A 22,797-nucleotide genomic window follows, 5' to 3' on the forward strand; every position below is an offset into this window, starting at 1 on the left:
ACTTGTATTTTACCTCGGAATATCAAAACAATATAGTAGCAAACCCAATAAAAATATCCAAAGAAACAATTCGAATTTATTGGCGAAACAGTTTAAGCCTTCATCCTCAATATACCAAATACCGATCTTAATCCAGAAAATTAACTAATGGCGTTGGCAACACGAGCACTAATATCAGCATCTTGACTCCTAACACAAATCTCCATTGATACACCGGAAGAAGGATCAAACGCCATTCTAGCTTTGGTAAGAACTTGGACTCCATTAACAAACGTGCCCGCCATCATCATTGCGTGTGTGGTAGCCTTTTCACTCACATTGTCACAACCATTGAGTGCCTGCATACCAAGCATGTCGCAGGTGCTCTTCACAGCTTGCAAAATTCCTTTGACGGCTGTAAGCGCATACGCTTCAATAACTTGTCCGGCCTCGCCAGCATCATTCCAAGCACGATCAAAATCAGCAACATACGTTGGCAGCATGTAATCACTCAATGTGATTTCCACATCCTCCAGCAAATACTCATCGTCGAATCCTTCTTCATCAGGCTCGCCAGTATTGGGATCACAGTCCTTGACAACAAACTTTAATGTATTGGAAAAGTATGCTGTGGGTGTAGCATTATTCAAGCGTTGATAGACGACGTAGATTGACGCAGGAACATCGTATACAAGCTTTTCAGCCGTAATAATAAATTCAGGCTGGAGCTCATGGATGTCTTGACTATCGGATGATTGAAGACCCATAGATACAGAAACATTTTCCAACATCGAGTCATCAAGAGTGTTTTTGCATTCAAATTGAAAGACAAAATGCTGAGGGAAAACATGCTTGACACACGTAACAATATATTCAGTTTCCGCTTCAGTGAGATCGACAGCTTGGGATGATTTGTACAAGGGACCAAGTGATGCAAGCTGGGGAATATTGCTCATAATCGTGGCATAAACAGATTGTGCGTCAAATGCACTGCTGGCTGCACCTGCCGAACCAGAGATGGCAGATATGCTGCTGTGGGTTGCTGCAGCACCATTCGAGACACCTCCAGCACCAGCAGTTGACTGATCACGAGCAGCATCCTTGACACGCTGACGCTCAACCTGGTCTTGCTCTTTGCTTACCACAGCAACAGAGTTGATATCAAATGGCTTGTCATATCCAGCAGGGGTTTTAAGATAATGACTCAAATTAGCCTCTAGGGAAGCCAGTGCAAAAGTGGAGTTGTTTGCAATGTACTTGCTTGAAAGATCAGGATTATTCAAAATACGTAAAAAGAGAGCGGCTCTATCGCGTACTTCATCATCAGAGTCGTCGGTGCATCTAAACCAAAAAATGAACTGATTGTTCAGAAAGTAAAAGTATCATGGGAGAATAGCAATTAATTGACACTACCTATCCAGCAAAACACAGATTCTTGGGCGAGCATCTTCTAAATGAACTGCAAACTGGGCCAAAGCAGAAACCGCAGCAGCTCTGACAATGGAGGTTTCCAAAATAACTCGATTATAGATAAAACGAATATACTTTGTAGGATTCGAGGCATGTGGTCCCTCGGCACCAAGCACATGAAGAATTCTAACAGCAAGTTTGGCAAATTCGCAGTCTTCAATAAACTCACAAAGGTGAGAAAGAGCAAATTCTTTGGATTCAGGAATAGAATGGATAATGTCAAACATGGCGTCAACAATAGCACTTTTGAAAAAATAGCCGCCGTCATCACGAAGTACTCCTGAAAGAAAATTAAGCATGAGAGTTTGTTTTGAGGGGAACTTGAGGCAGAGAGATCGTACTGCATCAACAACAATAATTTTAAACTCGTCGGAAATCTCGGACATGAATCCAGAAATCTGCTTCATGAGTCTGTCAACACTTGCTTCATTTCCGGTCTAGCATACATTACAATCAAGTATGAGTTGATATGTGTTAGTATCAAAGATATTACAAGTCAGTCAAGTAATGATAATACCTTGAGAAGAGTGGTAATGGCAAACGTGGCAATAGATCGATTAGAATCGGTAATCAGGTTTTCCATGTCCAAATTACAAGGGAACACGGCATTAGGATGAATCATTGCCAGCCTATTGAGTGTTCGAATAGCAGCAAAACGAAGAGCTGGCTTGTGATTGACAATCATAAGCTGAAGAGCTAGTGAATATAAATAGAATAAGATTCAGAAAAAAGTATATATAAGCATTTTGGTCATACAGTGCAAACACGATATCGAGTTTCTGTTTACCAGAAACAGCGGGAAACAATTCCTTGGGGGTGACGTTTTTGAGACTGCAGATTGCACGAGCAGCTTCATAAACAACCATGTCATTTTTATGACGCAGCCAGCTCTCCAGGTATTCGTAAAAAGCGCGTCTATTGTGCATTCACGATTTAAAATAGAATACATCAAGGATATTAGCCAAAAAACAGTGTAAAAGGCCTTGAATGCTTAGTGCAGTTGAATCGATTGGTGATACAACTTACGATGAAGAATCTTCGTCCTCCATGATTTTCCAAGCATAACGAATAAGCATTACAATTGCATGGGGTGATCTTAATGATCCACGAGCATAGTTTTGAACCATCTTGATAACGGCCATACGATCGTGTTGACGCATGAGATATAGTAGACCAAGCGCATGATATTGAGCAGTGATACCTTTACTGCTGATAGCCTCTTGTGCTTCATTTGCCCAACGCTTTACAACTTCCTTGTTCAACTGAAACAAATGGATAGAGGAAACAAGAGCAGCACTAGATACAGCGACATTTTTGTCTACAATGGCTTGCTTGATAAAACGCTCAATACCTTGCATCATAGAAGCCTAATTGTCAATGCACGAGTTGAATTGATCAGTCATAAGATGGGGAATAAATCACAAAGTAGATCATGGAATATTATACATCAGTGATTTTGCAGAGAGCACGAATGGAGTTGGGTCTGTAGATTAAGTCAGAGCGAGCATTCATGTCCTTTGTCAGACTCGAGGTGACGACAAAAACATCCTGTGCAGTTTTTGCCAGTTCCTTGATTGCCAGATAAACCATTTGTCGAAGTGAAACCTAGACATGTGCAATTTACTAATGTCAGTAAAAGTTGGAGCGAGTCTAAAAGTATGAAATGGACATTATTCATCAGTGGAGATCTGAAGACTTTAATCCAATGCAGCCATGCCAGGGTGAAGTGATGATAAACTAAAATCATGCATCATGGCATGATTTTAGTTTAATACGATATTATCCAGCAGACATGGCTGCACTCATCATTATCCCAGCAGTCATGTAACAGTCCAGTAACAGTCCTATAACAGGAGCCACATGTAGCAGTCTGTATCCACACTCATAGTAGTCAATGCATGACATACATCAGGATTCTGAAATAGTTTTGAGATGGAGAAAAAGGCATCAGTAGCCTCTTGCGACTGGTAGGTTTGTCCCTGGTGCAACAGATACACAATCTTTGTGATGATGATTCGACACTTTTTTGGGTTGATGGGCGACTCGTTGAATGCTCTTGATTCCTGCAGAACAGTAGACTTGTCCAGACTACCACCAAACAGTCCATCTGTAAAAGAGAGCGGTTAGCTGTCTGCAGTACTGTCATGGTGTAATTCATGCTTACCAGTATCTTCGTCATGCTTCTTGCCCGACATTGCGTGAGGTTCAAACCAAGATCCACAATAAGTGCTAAGAAATCAAACCAATTGTTTCCAAAGTCTTTACTGTTGATTTCAATTCTCTTATGTTTTCTGGCACGTTTTGACTTTTTGCTTTGTTTCTTGAATTCGGTCGTTTTGCCATTTTGTTTCTTTTCCTTTTCACTTGCTAACCAGTCATGTTTGTTCCTGCTGTCTATCGCACTCTGTCTGCTGGAAGATCGTCCTCCCGTCTGGGCTCCTCTGCCACTGCAATGCTCAACCCCATGCGCACAAATGTCTCTCTCATCCCCCCCAATGTCTCTTCCATGCGTGAGCTCGGTCGTCTCCAATCTGCCTATCCTCAAGCCCATCCAGAGATTTTTGCTCGTATGACTGCCTTTTACAAGGCTGTTCCCAAAGGACAGGCCAATGCTGTCAAACCAACCACCTTCTGGGGAAAGTACTATGAGAAATATGTCGAAAATGACTCGCTTTATCCCATTCTGCATGTCATTGGTGTCATGATTCCTATCGGCTTCTATATCCAGTACTACGCTGGTGGTGTAAGTCATTGCTAATCCATGTTGAATACAAACTGTTCAAGAGTGTGGTCCTTGAAAAGTAAATGTGTCTAGCGTCTGGATGGTAGAGGTTGAATGGCTAGATCTATATTGGCTGTTTGACCTCTTTATCTTGATTGCATTCTCGCTTGACTCTGTATCTCATTACTATCACTACTAACAACTAATGTTTGTTTTTTATTCTATCCTGGAAAAATCAACCATGTACCCTATGTGATTAGCACTGTAAGTAATACCTATTTACATCAAACTGATTGCGATCGTTATTTTTAGACCACTGCAGATAACTAACTGATGTGTTGTATAACTAGATCATCCATCAAGGGAGTTCCATTAATTGCTGAATTCTAGAAATGAACCATTTCATGTTATTCCTTTTGAATTGCTCAGATTACATTGGTTTGTTGAAGTTTTAGAGAATCTGTGTTCAAGTCTAAACTGATGTCAATCAAATGTATGTGACAGATTTACAATCTACATTCGTATTCACCTGAAATAGAACATGGAGTGATAAACAGTCAACCTCGTGAAATAATTAGTGCCAATACTACTGGACAACTTGTGTTCTTTTGAATCGTTTTTGGCTTTAGCATTCAAAACATGTCCTTTTGCGTATGAATCTCTACTTTTTTATGGAAACCTTTTATAATATATTGTCATCAAACACATCAAAGCTACAATGTGTGTGCTTTATATGATGGTCAGTGTGTTTGGAGATTAAACAAGAGAGCTGTCAAGATCGTAATATTGACTTTCTAAACAATAGCATGCAATATTTTCAAACACGTATCTGATTGAAACTACATACTGTACATTTTTGAAACCTGCAGAAAATGACTCGAGTATAATAAAGAATGAATGTGTACGTCGAGTCATACAGAAACTGAGTTGATTCAAGTTGATCTCTAGTAGAAACCAATGACGATTCAGTCATTTCTATTCCCAATCAAACGGCAAGATAAATTCCATTTTACACAAACTGCGATCTAAACGCTCAATTGGCACGGGATATACACGTGACAACTCATTTGGTTTTTCCTGGAAATACAGCCAAAACGACACTTCAAATCAACTGCAGGAAAGATGTTCGCTCGTGCAAGCCGTATTGCTAATGCCACTACTCGCTCTACTGCCTTTGCTCGCCCATCTTTGCAGATGCAGCAGTTTCGTAGCAACTGGAACTTTTCGTCTGCTTTGCCCAACCTCAAGGGTATCAATGGCCAAACCACTCTAGGTGAAGTCTGGGATCGTGCTTATGTCAAGTACCAATACAAACTCATGTATCCTGTATCTGCCTGGATCTTGTTCCTGTGGTACAATCTCTGGAACCCGTAAGTTTCCATCACATCTGTTTGCTCAGTTTGAGATTGAGCTGTAGATGGCTCTTGTACAATCTGTCTGGTTGGATGAAAATCCAATGCACATCAGTTGTAATGCTGCTTGAATCAACTTGAACCCATCTCTGAAAAGTTTGGGTCAAGACATGAGTACTTTTGTTCGACTTTGCTTTTCTTTACATTTGCAATGGGTTTGATTCATGCTCAATCTTTCAAGACAGTCCAATTTCAACTGCATGGCTAACTATTTTCTCTACGGATTTTGATGATAGATATGCTCCTACATCAGAAAAGGCTGAGAAAAAGGCTCGCTTGGATCACCTTAAAAGCCTCGAGTTCCATCAGTCCCCTTGAGAGATTCAACCTGAATCTGCTACATTTCTGATGGTCCGATCTAAAATGTCTAATGAATTTTACAATGAAAGATCGTACCATTTGGCATTTTTTATATTATGGTTGGACGTAGATTTACATTATGACGCTCACTTTTACAGCCGTATTCACGTACATGGACCACTGGACAAGAGTGCCGAAATATATAAACCCGCCAGTCTTGTGAATGATGGGTACCAATCTACTGAACAATATTGTTTTATGGGCTTTTTAGTTGACTGTTTTGGTAATTGGCATGTACGGTTGCATTCCTGAAATATACGTGTCTGCAAGTTTTAGAATACAACAGACGAGTTTGTATAGAATTTGATGAACAACACCAGAATCCAATATATGGATTGCAATGAATGAATCTGGAGATCGTATAATGCATGAAACATTTCCAAGTGCACATCTTATTTTGGACAACATTCCATTTCACAAACCAACTCTCATTCGTCATGGTTTATCAACTGCTCAACAGTAATACCACAAAGTAAGCCTTGATATTACCCATTCTTAAACCCTGTCAACAAAAATGGTTTTGAGCAATTTCAAACAAGACTACAATATACAAAATAGCGTTGGATTTAAGTTGGGTTGCCATAAGTATATCGCTTTCGACCTTCTCCGTATATTCCATTAGAGACTCTCTTGGTAAATGATCCAGCCACAGCATTACTGTTATTTTGATATCCACGATCCAACAACTCGGCACTCATCTGTACACTATCATGTCTTGAATCCACTCTTTCATCACGCCCATACGTTGTATTTGATCCGAGTGAGACAGATGGCAAAGCATGCTCGCGAGTTGCAGTATAATCATATGTCTGAAGTGATGGTGTGCTGGAGTAAGGGTTTGTCAAAGCGGTGCCATGCCCTTTTGCCGATACTTTGGCACTGGCATGAGAAATCACTGTATCTATAAAAGAGTCGATGGTGGATATTCCAGCCTCACTTAAAACCTGTGTAGACTAAATGTATGGTAGATCAAGTTAGTCCATTTGACACATCAAGTATTTGGATTCAAGCCATGGATGTTGATCCATCATTTGGTTACCATATGGATAGACTGCAAGCCATACTCGTCAATAATGGATCTGTTTTTTAGATAAGAACGATGGTTTGAGCCTGGGATCAGAAAGGAGAGATCAGGAATGAGTTTAGGTGGTAAAGGAGACATGTCGATCATTGTGCCCACAACGAGCATTGGGATAGAAACTGATTCAAGATGACTGGTGGTATTGGATGGTTGAGATGCATGGTCTTGTACTACAACTACATCAATGTCTGTTTCTCGAAACGAATGAGATGAAGACACTGGACAGAGTGTCGATAGTGACTCGAGGGCCTCATTCCGCCATGAATGCAAGGAAGACAGCGTAGACTGTAAGCGAACGTCATGAACGAGAATCAATCCATGAATACCAGAATAGAATGGACGACGAGATAAACAGTTGTTGGATCTACCAGCAATATCGACCAACTCTACTGTGACTGGTGAGTGGAGGGTAGAAGGATTGTGAGTCTTGACTGATAGAGTGCAACCTCGAGTAGTGGTTGGAGGTCTGCCAGACTGCAAGAGAGGAGATCCAGTGCAGATGAGGTTGGCAAGACTAGTCTTTCCTACACCAGAATCTCCAACAATAGCAATACGAACCGAGCTTATTCCACCATCGTGTATATTAGTTCTCCACATTCAACCGTGCTTTAAAGTTGATATTCAATCAATTCAACATTTTATAGCTTTATTCAGAGAATAGAACACTATCGAGTTGGATTGCTTTAAACCAATGACTAGATATGTATTGTCTTACTACAAACTGACGTAGTGTCAATCTGAAAATACAACCATCATACAATACAAAAGTAAACTAGTTTTGAATTGAAACCACATCTTTCTCATGTTTTGGTTCAACTATTATACACTTTCCAGATTCATTCATTACAACCCAACGTCTGGTTCAAACTGTTTTCAATACAACTCTGTACAAACTTTTATATTCTAGCATCAGATACATTCTAGCTCAAGAAACCAAAGGTTGGATGGTTTACATGACAATCAGCAGTCAATCAACGAATTCACAAGATAATATTGTCCAGTAAATTGTGGTGAGAATCGACTGGGTTTATATTTTAATATTTTTATTCCATTTTACGTGAATACGGTGGTGAACCTCGACACATTCAAAGTTGCTGAGAACCATCTATTGTGGATTATCATCACTACTATCATGACTAGGTGGGTCAGGACTGGGTTTAAATAGACTGCTTGAAAATGCATTGACTGTTTATAATACCAGCATGGACTGAACAAGTCATTCAGAATGCTGAGTTGATCCATTCTTACTGCTGCACTGACTCGTCAGTCTTGGATTGATTCATATGTGGCTCTCATATCCCTGCAGTCAAGCTGTTTTAATTATGGAAACCAACACTGCATGAATCTAACTGTATTTCAATGATTTTATATTACAGTGACCTGGTCGATCAACTACCGCCTCAGCTGGCGGCTAATGTGAAGGCTCTAATGGATTCTTATCCACCCGCTACAGATGTCCTAATGGCTGTCCTTCAGCACTATGCTTCGACTGTATCACCATCTTCTAGTAATCCATCCACTACTACAACTGGAAAATCAGGAGACCATCCATCACCCTCAGCCATGTCCGGACGTGCATCAACACAACTGCAATCACTATCTAGCCAACTCGGCTCACCCATTCTCATCCTACACGATCTATCCATATCATCTCCAATCCGAAAAAAACTACATTTATGTATCTACTCTACTCACATCATTCTCACCTCTTTGCTTTTATCCACTCAATCATCAGACTCTGAGACTCCTTCATATGCTGCCATATTTCCTATCCATCAATTAAAGCGCATCATCTGTCTGCCTACACCTGAAAGAACAAAACCTCATTACACATTTATGTTTTTGTTTGATGACGGATCAGAGACGCAGCAACTTTTTCCAAACTGTATTGCATTGGGTGTGGATGAAAAAACAACAGTAAAGATAACACGGCACGAGAGTGAACCAGAGACTCTATCCATATCCAATTGCAAAAGTGTGTTGTGTAAAGAAATCCTTGATGCAATGTCACAAAGTAGTGGTTTAACTACCGACTATGCAAACTCAATCGATGAACCCACCCCACAGGTGTTTAAATCAAACGAATCTAAAGCAGGGCGTACAGACGTTTACTCTGTTGCATGCCACATTCGAGCCAAAAGCGGGTAGGTGTATACTGTTTTGCATAAACGGATTCGTGTAATCTAACCTTGGTCATGTTTAGTTTTTTGTACTTTCTTGAATCTGGAATTTTGTTTGGGTTTAAAAAACCTATCATCTACCTTGATGTTGCACACATACTACGCTGCGATATGTCAGGAAGAACGGGTAGAACATTCGACTTGACTGTGCGCACACTTAATCCCATTGATCCAGAGCTTCCTGCCACAGTCACATCGTTTGAAATGATTGACAATGCCGAAGCCATAGGTGTTTCCACGTATATGGATTACGTTCATCAACGCGTAAAGAAATTAAACCGTAGTGGTGTAAAAGTTTCCAAAGGCAAGATTGAAATGAATGCAAACAGTCTAGGTACAAACGTGTCGGCTATGGATGAAGATGAAGATGGCGATTTCATGGATGATGGTCATGCGGGTGATTTGGATGTAAGTGGATCATATTTGTCCAAGTACTAGAAACGATAAAGCTAAACATCCCAATGTGTCAACTTTGGTCAGTTGGCAGAAGAGTTTGACTCGGAACATGAGACAGATTCCGAAAAGTCGTCGATTAGTGTTGGGTCAAAAAGCGATCAAGACGACGAAAATGGATCTGATGAGAATGAATCTGACGAGGACAGATCCTCAAACAGTGATAATGAAACTCAAGAAGCCGAGGACATTGATCTTGAGCAAGCCGAAATCAATGATATATCACCCAGCTCAATTCGATTATCTAAGCGAAAAGCTGGTGATGAATTTATAATGGATGATGATCCAGATATCAGTCAAGACGAGATAGCCTTGCCATCATCACGGTCGCCCATCAAAACCACATCAATTTTAAAGCAGCAAATGAAAGGATCAAACCTGAGTGATAATCTAGGACACAAGCGTGCTCGTGGTGTATCGAATATGACTGCTCAATTACAGGTCATTGAGAATGAGCGTGTTGGCCGATTAAAACATGCTTACAATGAGCAAGAATCAAGTAAGTTGGTTTCTATAACTATACCTGAATAGTTTGCTAACTATTTTTGAAATAGATACCAAACCATTAGCGGTTTCTGGCGAAGTTGATTTAGCAGATACGGACGGTGATGAAGAAGAAGAAGACGATGAAGAAGACGATGACGAGGACGTGAATGATATCATTGATGACGATGAGATTGATCCTGATATTGAAGATGCGGAAATGGAACAGGAGATTGAGTCGGATGCTATAGATGACGACGAGGAGGATGACGAGGGGGCAGGTGACGATGATGATGAGGATATTGACATGTTGAAACAGGATGGGCTGGAACTGTTGGAACCCTCTGCTCAATCAACACATCCTGCTGAAATCGAAGATACAAGTGTTGCATTAGATGTGTCTATTGGTGATTGTGATATTTTGACCGTGGCTGCTGGTGAGAGTGCTGGTGAAACCAATATTCAGCTGGATGATTTACTGGGATAAATTCAATCAACAAATTATTGTAATTGTAGTTGAAGTAGTCCAACGTTTGATTAAATAGACTATTTCACTTTAAGCAGTCAGATCTGTGTTAAACTGACAAGTGAACTGCACTATTGACTGCCTTGTTTTCAACCCCAAATTTGCTATACTTTTACGTTAATTCTAAATGCCTCGAGAATATTAGTGTACTACTGTTTGTTTATTTTCAAGACATACAAACCAGACTGTTGAAACAATGAATTGCATTGATAGGTTTATGTTACTCGAATTGAATGGATCAAAGATTAGCCCTGTCTTCAAGTTGTACGCACACAATACAGTGAGCATTGAGATGAAGTCAAATTCCACAAATATATCGATATGTGGTCATTCCTGAAAGCTTATTGGTAAAATCACAACCGACGCAATGCCACACTAGTAATAGTCTGACCGACTGCACCACCAAATTTAAAAACAGGGTATTTGATTCGATCCATAAACTCAAACAGAGAATGTGATGAACCATCCTTGACATGTATCGTTCCAGCTTTAAACCGATCAAGAATCTCTGCCTCGGTCCAATTGCATGATGTCAGCAATAGCACACCACCTGGCTTGATCATTGCTGCAACAGTCTCTACATATGTGTCAGCGGGCGATTTTTCACCCGTTTTTTCACATAGACTGATTGCATCTAAAGTTCCTTTGTCTAAAGCAAGAGTGTAACGGATGCGATGATCCATTGTAGATGCGTGTACCGCTCCTGATATATCATCTAGATTGAGAATATCTAAACAAGCAAAGGATGCCTTTGATGGTGGAGTGTGAGAGGATCCGATTTTTTGAGACAGATTGATGGATTCCTTCGAGTAATCCACTCCTGTTAGATTGACAAACCCAAGGTCCTCCTAAAACAAGAGTATATTGTTATATTTAACCGCCATTCACGGATGAATCAAGGACATGATTGTTGTAGACATACTAATCTAAAGAGTAGATGGCCGTTGCCACATCCAAGATCAATCACTTGAATAGTCTTGTCATCAAAGTTGTCTTGAACCTATTCATGTGCATTAATTTAGACAATCCTCATTGTTTCATCAAGAACTTTAATAAAAGCCATGCATGATACTATACTTGCCCAAGTCACCATTTTGTCAACACTATCTTCACCAAACCATATCTCTCCTTCTTCGCCATGATCAACAAAGTTTTCTACTTCAGTATTGTAAACGGAATCCCAGCTACAAGGTAGATGTCACAGTTGAAGATTGGATTAGTTGGGATAAAAAAGCCATGATTGAAAGACTGTTACTCAACTGTTCTTTTGTGCCAAGTTTAGAACTGCAAAGTTCTGACATTATCACGACTGTTGATAATATGAAAAGATAAAATGGGAAATAGCAATTATCACTCTTGATGTTTTGAAAATATCGGTAAATTGTTGATTTGAATGGCAAGAGCATTGATGGCTCGTATCTTGTACTAGGATAATCTGACTTGTCGACACGATCAGCTTATTAAACAATTAACGGACAATCCATGAGTATCCTAAAACATGATAGTTACTGACATTCTTTCATTTTATTATCTCCATTCACATTCCTTTTGTCTTTAGCTCAAGTACTTATTTCAAATTGAACGATGTTTTACACCCACACGAAGTCTCGGCATTTGGATTTCCAACAACCTGAAAACTTGATCCAATCAATTCGTCGACAAAATCAACAGTAGATCCGTTTAGCATGTCCAAGCTCATAGCATCGACAAGAACTCTAGCTCCATCCTTTTCAAACAATCTAGCATGGATTCAAAAGTGGCAGGCGTTAATTTGATATTACATATTGAGTATTGTGTTGAGATTGAGCTAGCTTCAAAACAAACTACACACATGTCGTCTGGTTGTGATTCTTGGGTGAGCTCAAGCTTGTATTGAAATCTAAATCCAAAGCATGTTTTAATAATACATTCAAACCGAATCGAATCAGCGTCAAGGAATCCAGTAGTGATACAACTGTCAAATTACCCATGACAACCGCCTGAATCAACAAGTACTCGTAGTGCCATATCTGTTTGATCGTTAAGATTGATTTCCCGGATTCTCTATTATTATAAATCAAAGAGGATCAGATAAACAGATCTCGACGATTGATGCAAGAGCAGCAGATTGACTAAAGTATGTCCAAGATAATCAAAGCATGCACCAAGCATCAGACTTGCCTTTGCAGCCTGTTCAGAAATGGCTACGTGGGGTTTCCCAACTGTGTGATGAGAGCGAATACCTGAATGCATGGCAGCATCTAAATCCAGCACATTCTGTTTTTGTAGTAACCCACCTGTTTGTCTATAGCCAGTCTGCATTGTAAAACTTGTCTGTAATGAAACTGACCCATAATTTGATTTGGCAGTCTGTCTTGAGTGTGAGTAGTTGCAGGAATATGAATACATCCAAGTAGGCAGAGAATCCATATGAGTTGATGCCAATGCTTTACAGAGTATGGGGCTAGATTTGTGAGAGAGCCTTGTCAATCCACCCATGATACCTGTGAATAGCGACTGTCTTGCTATCATTTTTCATTGACAGAAGAGAATTTTACAGACTCGAGAAAGCTCTTTCAAACTGATCGAGGCTTACTTTTGACATCAGTTTGCACTCCAATGAAGAAGCATGTTTTGTTCTAGTTTGAGGATGTGTCGAGTCAACTGAAGTTGATAATACCATCAAAGCAAAAATGTTGGTCTCAGTTACTGGCAGGAATCTGATGAATGCGAATGGATTCGGATAAACAGTGGCAATCGAGAACGAGCCACGATCGCAATTAGGTTTACCAGATTGACTGCGAATATTCCAGAATACTCGTGCATGTTGACGCATGTTCATGCATGTTCACGCAACAACAAAACTATAAAAACAAGCTATTGAACGCATGAGCGCTCGACTATACAATATCAACTGCAATTTCTTATACTCAAGCAACATGTCTTCTCTATTTCGAGTGTTTCCTGAAGCTAGAAGTCTAATGGATCCCATGTCCAACAGACTCTCTACACCATTTCATGGTCCTTCCTATTTAACTCATCATCCCTTTTCCCGCCATATGTTCCCACTGACTCATCCTTATATGTTTCCTGACCCGTTTACTCTGTCGTTTCCTCCTTTTGATCGTCAAGCCATGCGTCATCCACTAATGGATGTCGAGGAAACAGAATCGTCTTATCTGGTCAGCGCTGAAATACCAGGAGTCCCGCGCGAGTCGCTCGTCTGTCGAGTCGAGAATGGGGACACTCTAGTGATAGGCGGATCGGTATCTTCCAACAATGGCACTGAGCCTGCTAATGTTACTGGAACTGAATCAACAGATTCTGCTGTTATTGCTCGAGATCCAAAGGCGCAACCCAGTGAGCGCATGTATGGAACCTTTCAACGATCCATTTCATTTGGAGTCAAGATTGACCCAACAAAGCTCAAGGCAGGCCTAAAAGATGGAGTGCTAACTGTTGAAATACCCAAAGAACCCAGTGCAAACTCGGTGGACATTCCTATTATCTGAGCCAACTCAGCTTGCAATACCCAATCAAATAAAAACGCTTTGCATCAACGAATAGAAAATAGAGTGGGTGGAGGTTGCTAAGCCAATGCAACTTTAGACTTGCATTCGGTTTGAAACTTTACTTTGATTTTATTAAAAATTACAATTCGCAGGCCTTTAAAATGAAAATTGCCTTTGATGTTGGATGTTTGAGGGATCACCTGTATGCAGCCATCGCTGTTCTAGTTGGATTGGTAAGTAATTAATGCCGAATAGGCTGTTCGTACTGCTGGCTACCAATGCTACTAGCAGTACAACATTAAGGGCTTCATTGTCGCACCACTCATGCTGCAATCTTTAACGCCTCATTCTTGTACTCTAGTAACGAATCCACACTAACCATTGATACTCGTACCAACTCTTCTATCCCATTATAGTTTGGATGGTTTATGTCGTTTATTGGTCTGTGTCTGATTGGTACTACCATTGCTCCGTTTGCCAATGATGTCAAGCGCAATCGAATCAATTGGTTTTATACCTTCTTGCATCTGTTTGTGCTGCTAGCAGTTTCTGCCACCATTTTCACTCGCACTGTCCGTCCTACTCGAGTAGCTGTAAGTTGTACCAATCTCAATGACGATCGGTACTATTAAATCGTACTATTGCTGCTTGAAATTCCATCTAAAGCAACATTAACGCTTTGCTATGACTAGGTTTCGGGCTTTTTGTCCCTCTCTCTTGTGACGCTATTTTTGGGTATGGACTTGGCTATTCTGGAAGCTCAATTTACTAGTAGTATTGCTTCTGCTGCCAATGTCAGGGCTGCCGGTACTTTTTTCCTTACTGCATCCTTTGTAAGTCTGCACTGGTGTGACTACTAGTATTCAATCCTCACTTGAAGCACTTGCACCAAATAGTTTGGTTTTTCATGTTCGGATGAAATCAAACTCATCAAGCAATTGCTAAGCTGTAGCTTTGATGTGTTCAAATGCCGTTTTATGCAATGCATGCATACACCTATGCACCATGAATCTACATGTCAGTTTATCGTTTTAATCATTTAATGTATGCAATTCAACTTTAGGCTATACTCTTGTGCTATTATGGTATTGAATGGGAAACCATTTTTGACAATCAAGATTCTGGATATATCAAGCCCAGAAACAGTACATATGGTCCACCGATTTCTAGTGCTGCTCCAAGAAGTGCTGGATTTGCTCTCCCAACAATGAACTTTAACGCTCCTACAAAGCCTACCCAGTCTGAGCAACCTACAACTTCAAATCCTAGTCAGTCGCTTATTTCTAGTGCAGTTCCAATAGGCATGGCGCCTGCTCCCACAAGTCGCGCTAACATGCTCACTTCAAATACAGCCGTTGTAACTCAGAACAATACCATAGGTGGACAGTCTCCCGCTATGCCTGCGGCCACTGCTACTCCTGGATCGCTTGCCTTCAAATCTTCCGCTGCGCCAAGTTCTGCAATCTCTAATGAACTGAATACCGGACGACAAGTCAAAGCGCTCTATGCATGTAAGTCAATCTTTAATCCTGTTTGTATACCAACCATCAACTAACTCTTGTAATGCGTTTGTAGACACTGCAAATGCTAGTGATCCTGCCGAAATCTCGTTTGTCAAGGGAGAAATCCTGACAATTATTGAAACCAAGGGCAAATGGTGGCGAGTCACCAAAACCTTGGAAAATGGATCCAAAATGGATGGCATTGCACCCAGCAATTACTTGCAAATTCTCTAACCCCCTTTTAAACAAAGATAAATGATTTACCATGGCTCTTGCACACATACATTCCATATTCATGAAACATCTGTCGCCTTGTCAAGGCTCTTATTTTGTAGCTGCCTTAATTTTATCGTTTTGGAGACCGACTTTTTAAAAAGCTGATTAAACTCTGATTTTATGTCTATTCTTTTTATCTTTGCAGTCATTAAAAATTAAATGATTGGGTTTGGATCTTTTTTGATGTTTTGGACTACATATCTTTAAAATAGAGCACACCAAGTTTAAACTATCAGTATGTGTCATCTTTAGCCCGTGTCCATTGAAGACCAGATTTAAAATGAAGAACATCTCAACCCCTTAATTGGGTTTGTAATGATGTGAAAGTGATAAAATAAACATCTACACCACAAAAGCTTCAGAGTCTGTAGTTGGATCATTGTTTTAAAATGTAAGCATATATGGTGGTTGAGTCAAGATGTAACAAGTTGCATTGCGATATAAAAGCAGGCAGCGCCAAGTACTGCATACACCATTGCAAATCCAAATGTCTATTACGTATCACAATACATTCACACCATGAGTAATCAAGTCAATAAAAAGTGTATACTATTCGGTATGTCAATATGTATGCATTTTACCTTGAGTGAGGAATGTGCATGAAAGGATGTCGCACCACTACTTGTTTTTACCGAGATATCTTTACGTTTTACAAAAGACTTGTCATCCGATCCATTAGTTTTGGCTGGCTTTAATTCAGCACATTCCTTCAAATCATCATGAGATTTATATTTTCGTCTACGCTGTGTAATGATGCCTGATCTACTTTCTTGGCTGGGCGTGCTGATTTCATTCGGTATAGCATTGGTTAAACCATGTTCGCCTACAGCATAATTAGCGTTGAGCAATTTTTCAGCTCGCTCAGCTCGTTCACGAGCACTGGCAGCTACAGTAGAAGCTGTTTCAACAGATTTCTTCATCTGTTCGATTTCTTTTCTAAGTGAAGAGATTAATGCACGCATCTCATCCATGTCGTCAACAACTCCACCCAATCTGGTGTCAAATCCTTTTTCCATCTTGATCACCTCACCCACTTCTTTTTTGGCTGAATCTACGATAGCTTGAACACGCTCAGACTCGGTGTGTTGTAGTCGTGTGTGCTCCTTGATGTTGGATATGGCTTTATCTAATCCCTCCAATCGCTTCAATGTACCAGAATTCAAGGTTTTTATCTCGCTTTGCAATTTGGTTTTCACTTCCGCCAACTCTTTGGTTGTTTGATGTGTCGACGCAGTTACTATGCCATTTGCTTCTAAACGAAACTCATCCAGTTGATGCTGCATGCGAGTAAATGCATTCAATTGTGTGTCCTTGAAAAGGGTTGTTGTATAATCTAGACGCTCATCTACAGCCGTAATTTTCGCCAATGCTAGACTGGTGTTTTTTATGCATGTTGTTAATGCAGCTGCCGCATCAGAGACTGTCGCATCAGGTGTATCGGCTTCAGCTAAAGCAGCTACAAGTGTATCAATTGAAGTGGACGTTGTAAATGAACGCTGCGAAATTTCAGCAACTGATTCCTGTACTTTGGTCAACTTTGCATCGTGCAATTTCGTATCTGCATCGAGTTTCGATACTTTGGCAGCAAGTACATCGTGTTTTGTCGCAATGTCATCCACTTGTTTGATATACTCTGGTGAAAGTTGGGATTGTATGTGTTCTGAGCTCAAGGCCATAGATTTCGATATCGCAATGTCTTTTTTGGCTATCCCAAGATTTATTTGGTAAAGATTAGTATCATGTAAGCAGGGTCAAAATGCTTGAACAGTTTGATTTTTATATAGCACAATTATACATAATCCTACCTGAAATAATCTCTTGGGTATTGGCAGCAGTCAAAAGCTGAGAGATGCCACCTGATTCATGTCCCTCGGCCATCAAGGTCCTATGTTCAGGTTGAGTCAAGGCTTGTTCTTCAATCAGTTCAAAAGATTTACGAATGTGTTTTAAAACATTGGCCGCATTGGAAGCCACACGAATCTCATTATCAAGAATGGTATGGGCTTCAGCAACGACCTTGGCACTGACAAAACGAGCATGTTGATCTTGCTGATCGTGCTGGTTCTGAGTGGATTGAAACTGGGCTTGATCAAACGAAGTCATGGTGGTGTTTTTGTTTGCTCCAAGAGAGGTATTGGACATGAGTGCCCAAGAAATAGCTTCAGCTGCATCTAAAATGGATACTTTGCACGACACTTTTTTGTAAACGATCGCTAACAATAAACCATTTCAAGTTAAATTTTCGAATCATCTAAACCTGTCAACCATTAGATCAAGTCGATTTAATTCAACAGCAATCATGTACTCACTAACACCATCGTCATCAACAATATCAATACCAAACTCTAATTGGTCATCATTGTGTAACTCAAACAATGCACTGGTAACACCTTCTTCGCTCAACCGAGTGCCGTTAATAAAAGTACCATTGCTAGATTTTAAATCACGAATATAGACTGTGCTGTTTTCAAATAGTATTTCTGCATGGACACGGGATAGAACTTTGGCATCAAAGATGCCATTGGTTGGCTCAGCAAGGATCCTTGGATTCACTTTTCGACCAATTTTTATAGGTTGGGATTGCGTCAAGGTAAGCATTTTTGTTGTAAAAGTGTGATTGAGTGATTCAAGACGAACACTAAATTAGACATTGGTTAGAATTTAATACATTAAGTTGGGTTGAGATTCCAAAAGTTATCAACCAGAAACATAATGGGTAATTGATTCGGTCAATAGTTTGCTTCTAAAGTTCGATAACGGATACTCTTCACAAGTCTAGTTCATCCCTTGTCATGGCAGTCCTCAGCCAAAAAGGAATTCTGAACCAAAGCAATGCAGTTAAACCCTCGATAACAAAACCACAGTATACTGCTTACATGGTATTTCTGCTGGAAGGCATGACAGCAGAATTATTTGTGCTGGGAACAGAGTCTTCAGGAGCAGCCATTGTTAATCTTGTCCAGATACAGTACAACAAACCAATTTCTTTATTTTTGTGCAAACCTTCATCTCGTGACTTGTCTACAGACGATTTAGATTGCAACTGGACAGCGTGTCGCTTATGATCAACTCATGAAGTTGGCTTCAAGTAGTGGCAAAACACATGTTCACAGTCGCATTGATAAAAGTATCCGAATTTTGGAATAGAAATTGAAACTATGCATCAAGTAACCAATTTCCAACAACATTGAATGTTTAACCATTATTTATTCCAAAATAAAGGCAGTCAATGCAAGATCAATACAGAAAAATGTTTCATTTTACGTGAATACGGCTGTAAATGACGATTTGTTTAAAGGCGGTCTTGTTCTTGCAGTTGAAAAACGAATGAGTTTGGTAGGTTGGAAAAACCGTTCCAACCGTGACCACATTATATTTGAAATAGTGAATGAAAATAGAGGATGGGTAATGAATATATGGTTGGAATGGGTGCACGCTGCCCGATAAAGGAAAAGATGTAGAGCAGACTCGAGGACTTGCAAAAATGAAAAATAAGACGTGAATTTTTAAAATACGATAATAGTTATATGTTGACCAACAACAGTACCAAGAATAAAAGATAAGAGCCAAGTAACAAAAGATATAAGAAAACAAATGCTTAATGAATCAACTCGATCGCTACTTGTTGAAATTAGGAAAGACAGTAATAAGCTAATTAATAAAAGGATCAATGTACATGACGAAAATCCTGCATGGTCATACCGCCACTGGAAATAGCAGGAATGGGAGTAGGCATGGCAGTGGAAAGTGTGGATGGGATATAACCGCCTAGTCCTCCAATTCCAGCACCCATCATGCCAGGAACAACTGCAGAGCGGTTCTGGCGAACGCCGAGCGGGTTTTTGGAGTAGCTAAGACGAATGCCGCCTTTGGTAGAGTTGGACAGATGATTGCCGTACAGTTGGAACAGAGCAGCAGTTGCGTAGTCGACACTTTCAAACTCTACAAAGCACATGGGACCATTGGCACGGGTGCGGAAACAAAGACGCTTAAAACCTGATTGAACAGTAAATATCTGGCGCAGTTCTTCCTCTAATGCGTCATGAGGAAGATTGCCAACATACAAAGTGTTACAGGGTGGATTTTGATCCATGCCGGAAATAAAAGGAATGGCTCCAGCATTATTGGTCGCCATGGTAGTGCCAGGAAAGCTGCTAGAGTAACTGTATTGTGACTGGTTTCCATTCGCTCCAGCAGTACGATCCGAGGAATGAATGGCATAATTGCCAATGCCATTTATCATGCTATTGCCATTATTATGATTGTTACCAAGACCATCACCAAGATGAAAATTTTGGAAACGGCCAGTGAGCAGACTATCGCTGTTGTACAGAGCAGAATTAAACCCGCGCTCACCAATAAAGGCAGATGATGCAGATGTGCCAAACAGCGAGGATGAAGTGGCAGGAGCATGATCAAATGCATCGTTATAGTCGCAAGGCACGTCAATAGGAAATGATGACTGGTAAGAATGCGAGATATGATTAGAGAGAGATGTGTTGCTATTGTTGTTGTGAGTTGTTGAAGGAGTAGTGAGAGATCCCAAAAAGCTGGCACGAGTAGTAACATCAAAGATGTCGGGAAAGGGAGACATTTTATCATCGGTACTGAGTGAAGCAGCCATAGCAGCAGAAGATCGACGAGCACCATTGATGCTAATTCCAACGGGACACTGTGCAGAGGAGTCGTCACTGCTGTTGCTGGCACCGCTGGCAAAACTGTTACTGGTGTTGCCATTGCTGGAAAGCAGTCCAAGATCAAAACGAGATGCGTTTGCTTCGGAGATGCTCATCAGACCACTGGAAGCAAGATTAGAGCCATTGCTGTTGTTTTGGCTAGTGCTAAGCGGCAGATCGTGGATGGCAAGACTGCCTAAAGCATCAGCAGACAAAAGCGGGCCTTGATGGGACAAACTGGGACCAAATGCAGCAAACATGGCAGTGTCTAGTAGACTTGGCTGACGTTTGGTGGTAAAGTTTTTGAGATTCTTTTTTGCAATCTCGGCCTTCAAAATTGCACCACGATCTACATCAATGCGTCGACCATTGAGAACATCACGAGCTTTGACTGCCTCGCTGCGAGTACGAAACTTGGCAAATCCAATCTATGGGATTGATAATCAGGTTAGTTACATGCTGAATCGGTCAAGCCAAAGACGATGGGTAACAAATTGAATGTAAACAATCCCCACAGCAAACTTAATTTCGGTTGGCAAAAAGCATTGAAATCAATACAAACAAAAGCACAAAAAGTCGATTATGAAAACTGTAATTGGCTGCAATATATACCACCAAACAAGATTAACCATCAAGGGCTACGCCAAATATATACCAATCTCAGCAGGTGCTGTTGGAATGGGTAAAGATAATGATTTGAACCAAAGCAATGTAGCAGATGGAAAAGGGCATGTAGATCAACGAGACTGAAAACACAATGACCAGACAAGACTTACAATTTGACGTTTAAGTTGGCCCGTCTGTTCGTCCAACTCCCCTGGCATGGGAACCTTGAGAGCAGCAGCTTCAAAACCAGTAGAGAAAATAAACATATTTTGAAACTCTCTGTCGCTCATATCCTCTGGAAAGCCAACGACAAAAATGGTAGTGATTTCTTCAGAGGACTGAGACAGCTGTTGCTGCTGAGACTGTTGTTGCATATTAAAGGCATGCATAGTCATGGACAGCATTTGTTGTTGAAGAATAGCAGTGGGTTCAAGGGGCAAATGGTGTTGGTGCAGGACCGACATGGCATTGGTGGATGGCATGGACAGAAAGATAACAGAGTCACGCAAAGAGAGGGGTATTGATGGACAGCAGAGTGACACAGATACAAAATATGGATAGCAAATGGATAGCAGTTGCAATAGATGTCCGCAAGAGTTGGAGCGGAGTATTTGAATTAGAAACGGTTTAAAAGACGACACGCAGCAATGGCAAATCACGTGCAGATTACAAGAGCGGAAACAATGAATTCAAAAGGCGTGTTAGTGACTGGTAACAAGAGTTGAAGATCAGCATGGCTGTATTGGCTAGTTGGCTGTATTGACGAGTTGGTGCAGTCATACTAATGATGACTGCACAAAGTGCAAGCAAACAAGCAAGCGGTCAAACAAGTCTAGAATGGCTGTGTAGGTCATTTTTGCAAGTGCCCCAACCATGGCTTCATGTGACCAACTGCTGAAAGTCCTTCCCTCAATCCCACTTGCATTCCATCGATGCTGTCAAGCAATCTGCAGTGCAGGTGTTGGGTATAGATGGACTTGACCTATTCAGGCTGGCAGTAGTACATATACCACATGGGTCAATGTGCCAAGGACTGGTTGGTAAAATATAAACTGGCTGAATGATCAAAATGAGTTTCTCGGATTCGCTTTTTCCGAGCCGGTCTCACTTGACCAACAATATTGCAAATTCGACTTGTCAGTTTTGGAGCATTGCGTATTATCTTGAGCTACTCCCAATCAATAGATATGGAAAGCACCAGATAAATGCTATCCAAAGTCTGTCCATAAACACTGATGTATACCAACACACTCATTGCATCTGCCCTATTCAGGCATATGTTCCAAAGGCAGAACATATCCAAGCCAAAAGAAAACTGCCTGCCAAATAATGGCACGGTTGCTCAGTTGTTGAATAAGAAAAGTGTCGGATAACTATCCAACAGCATCAAAGTAAACAGAAATAATCCAGAATAGTATCATAGATGTTTGGACTGACCTGCAGCGATGCCATAGAGGCAACACCCGGCATCATGGTTGGCGAGTTGTAGGTTGGTTGTAAAATTTGTTGAATAGCTGGGTAAATACAGAAAATTAGCGTGTCGTGTGAACCTGGCTCGTTTATAATTCATTTTTTTCTGT

General features: G+C 40.6%; 11 protein-coding genes across 11 annotated transcripts; 5 read left to right on the forward strand and 6 right to left on the reverse strand.

The window, feature by feature from the left end:
• Positions 1 to 57: 57 nt before the first annotated feature.
• Positions 58 to 3,683, reverse strand: BATDEDRAFT_35627 (coatomer subunit gamma). The gene is made up of 8 exons (XM_006680712.1): positions 3,614 to 3,683; positions 3,357 to 3,556; positions 2,896 to 3,054; positions 2,476 to 2,816; positions 2,237 to 2,364; positions 1,967 to 2,145; positions 1,393 to 1,886; positions 58 to 1,320 (listed from the first exon to the last, which is right to left on the reverse strand). The coding sequence occupies exons 1-8, from the start codon at positions 3,642 to 3,644 to the stop codon at positions 141 to 143; spliced, it is 2,712 nt and encodes a 903-aa protein (XP_006680775.1). The 5' UTR covers positions 3,645 to 3,683; the 3' UTR covers positions 58 to 140.
• A 143-nt stretch (positions 3,684 to 3,826) lies between these two features.
• On the forward strand, positions 3,827 to 4,586 carry BATDEDRAFT_90380 (uncharacterized protein; the record flags this gene model as incomplete). Its single annotated transcript, XM_006680782.1, has 3 exons — positions 3,827 to 4,192; positions 4,432 to 4,435; positions 4,522 to 4,586. The coding sequence occupies 3 exons, from the start codon at positions 3,827 to 3,829 to the stop codon at positions 4,545 to 4,547; spliced, it is 396 nt and encodes a 131-aa protein (XP_006680845.1). The 3' UTR covers positions 4,548 to 4,586.
• Positions 4,587 to 5,293: 707 nt separating this feature from the next.
• Positions 5,294 to 5,901, forward strand: BATDEDRAFT_90648 (uncharacterized protein; the record flags this gene model as incomplete). The annotated part of the gene is made up of 2 exons (XM_006680783.1): positions 5,294 to 5,541; positions 5,820 to 5,901. 2 exons carry the CDS (start codon positions 5,294 to 5,296, stop codon positions 5,899 to 5,901), a joined length of 330 nt encoding a protein of 109 aa, XP_006680846.1.
• A 583-nt stretch (positions 5,902 to 6,484) lies between these two features.
• BATDEDRAFT_90381 (uncharacterized protein) lies at positions 6,485 to 7,621 on the reverse strand (the record flags this gene model as incomplete). The annotated part of the gene is made up of 2 exons (XM_006680853.1): positions 6,485 to 6,896; positions 6,983 to 7,621. 2 exons carry the CDS (start codon positions 7,619 to 7,621, stop codon positions 6,510 to 6,512), a joined length of 1,026 nt encoding a protein of 341 aa, XP_006680916.1. The 3' UTR covers positions 6,485 to 6,509.
• A 535-nt stretch (positions 7,622 to 8,156) lies between these two features.
• On the forward strand, positions 8,157 to 10,627 carry BATDEDRAFT_90649 (uncharacterized protein; the record flags this gene model as incomplete). Its single annotated transcript, XM_006680784.1, has 5 exons — positions 8,157 to 8,164; positions 8,401 to 9,168; positions 9,228 to 9,612; positions 9,685 to 10,156; positions 10,212 to 10,627. 5 exons carry the CDS (start codon positions 8,157 to 8,159, stop codon positions 10,625 to 10,627), a joined length of 2,049 nt encoding a protein of 682 aa, XP_006680847.1.
• Positions 10,628 to 10,806: 179 nt separating this feature from the next.
• On the reverse strand, positions 10,807 to 11,967 carry BATDEDRAFT_20290 (uncharacterized protein; the record flags this gene model as incomplete). Its single annotated transcript, XM_006680586.1, has 4 exons — positions 10,807 to 11,514; positions 11,589 to 11,642; positions 11,691 to 11,850; positions 11,927 to 11,967. The coding sequence occupies 4 exons, from the start codon at positions 11,965 to 11,967 to the stop codon at positions 11,020 to 11,022; spliced, it is 750 nt and encodes a 249-aa protein (XP_006680649.1). The 3' UTR covers positions 10,807 to 11,019.
• A 189-nt stretch (positions 11,968 to 12,156) lies between these two features.
• On the reverse strand, positions 12,157 to 13,370 carry BATDEDRAFT_20293 (uncharacterized protein). Its single transcript, XM_006680587.1, has 4 exons — positions 12,827 to 13,370; positions 12,633 to 12,709; positions 12,498 to 12,545; positions 12,157 to 12,405 (listed from the first exon to the last, which is right to left on the reverse strand). Exons 1-4 carry the CDS (start codon positions 13,175 to 13,177, stop codon positions 12,234 to 12,236), a joined length of 648 nt encoding a protein of 215 aa, XP_006680650.1. The 5' UTR covers positions 13,178 to 13,370; the 3' UTR covers positions 12,157 to 12,233.
• Positions 13,371 to 13,554: 184 nt separating this feature from the next.
• BATDEDRAFT_37227 (uncharacterized protein) lies at positions 13,555 to 14,313 on the forward strand. The gene has a single exon (XM_006680740.1). The coding sequence runs from the start codon at positions 13,585 to 13,587 to the stop codon at positions 14,155 to 14,157; it is 573 nt and encodes a 190-aa protein (XP_006680803.1). The 5' UTR covers positions 13,555 to 13,584; the 3' UTR covers positions 14,158 to 14,313.
• BATDEDRAFT_33508 (uncharacterized protein) lies at positions 14,309 to 16,065 on the forward strand. The gene is made up of 5 exons (XM_006680704.1): positions 14,309 to 14,390; positions 14,574 to 14,750; positions 14,850 to 14,990; positions 15,221 to 15,668; positions 15,733 to 16,065. The coding sequence occupies exons 1-5, from the start codon at positions 14,319 to 14,321 to the stop codon at positions 15,891 to 15,893; spliced, it is 999 nt and encodes a 332-aa protein (XP_006680767.1). The 5' UTR covers positions 14,309 to 14,318; the 3' UTR covers positions 15,894 to 16,065.
• A 283-nt stretch (positions 16,066 to 16,348) lies between these two features.
• Positions 16,349 to 18,882, reverse strand: BATDEDRAFT_26482 (uncharacterized protein; the record flags this gene model as incomplete). Its single annotated transcript, XM_006680615.1, has 5 exons — positions 16,349 to 16,426; positions 16,517 to 17,640; positions 17,741 to 18,148; positions 18,245 to 18,573; positions 18,812 to 18,882. The coding sequence occupies 5 exons, from the start codon at positions 18,880 to 18,882 to the stop codon at positions 16,349 to 16,351; spliced, it is 2,010 nt and encodes a 669-aa protein (XP_006680678.1).
• Positions 18,883 to 19,124: 242 nt separating this feature from the next.
• Positions 19,125 to 21,699, reverse strand: BATDEDRAFT_90384 (uncharacterized protein; the record flags this gene model as incomplete). Its single annotated transcript, XM_006680854.1, has 2 exons — positions 19,125 to 21,039; positions 21,388 to 21,699. The coding sequence occupies 2 exons, from the start codon at positions 21,697 to 21,699 to the stop codon at positions 19,603 to 19,605; spliced, it is 1,749 nt and encodes a 582-aa protein (XP_006680917.1). The 3' UTR covers positions 19,125 to 19,602.
• Between the last annotated feature and the right edge of the window lie 1,098 nt (positions 21,700 to 22,797).

The sequence above is a fragment of the Batrachochytrium dendrobatidis genome (assembly GCF_000203795.2).
Source record: "Batrachochytrium dendrobatidis JAM81 unplaced genomic scaffold BATDEscaffold_10, whole genome shotgun sequence".
In the NCBI taxonomy this organism is placed as follows: Eukaryota; Fungi; Chytridiomycota; class Chytridiomycetes; order Rhizophydiales; genus Batrachochytrium; species Batrachochytrium dendrobatidis.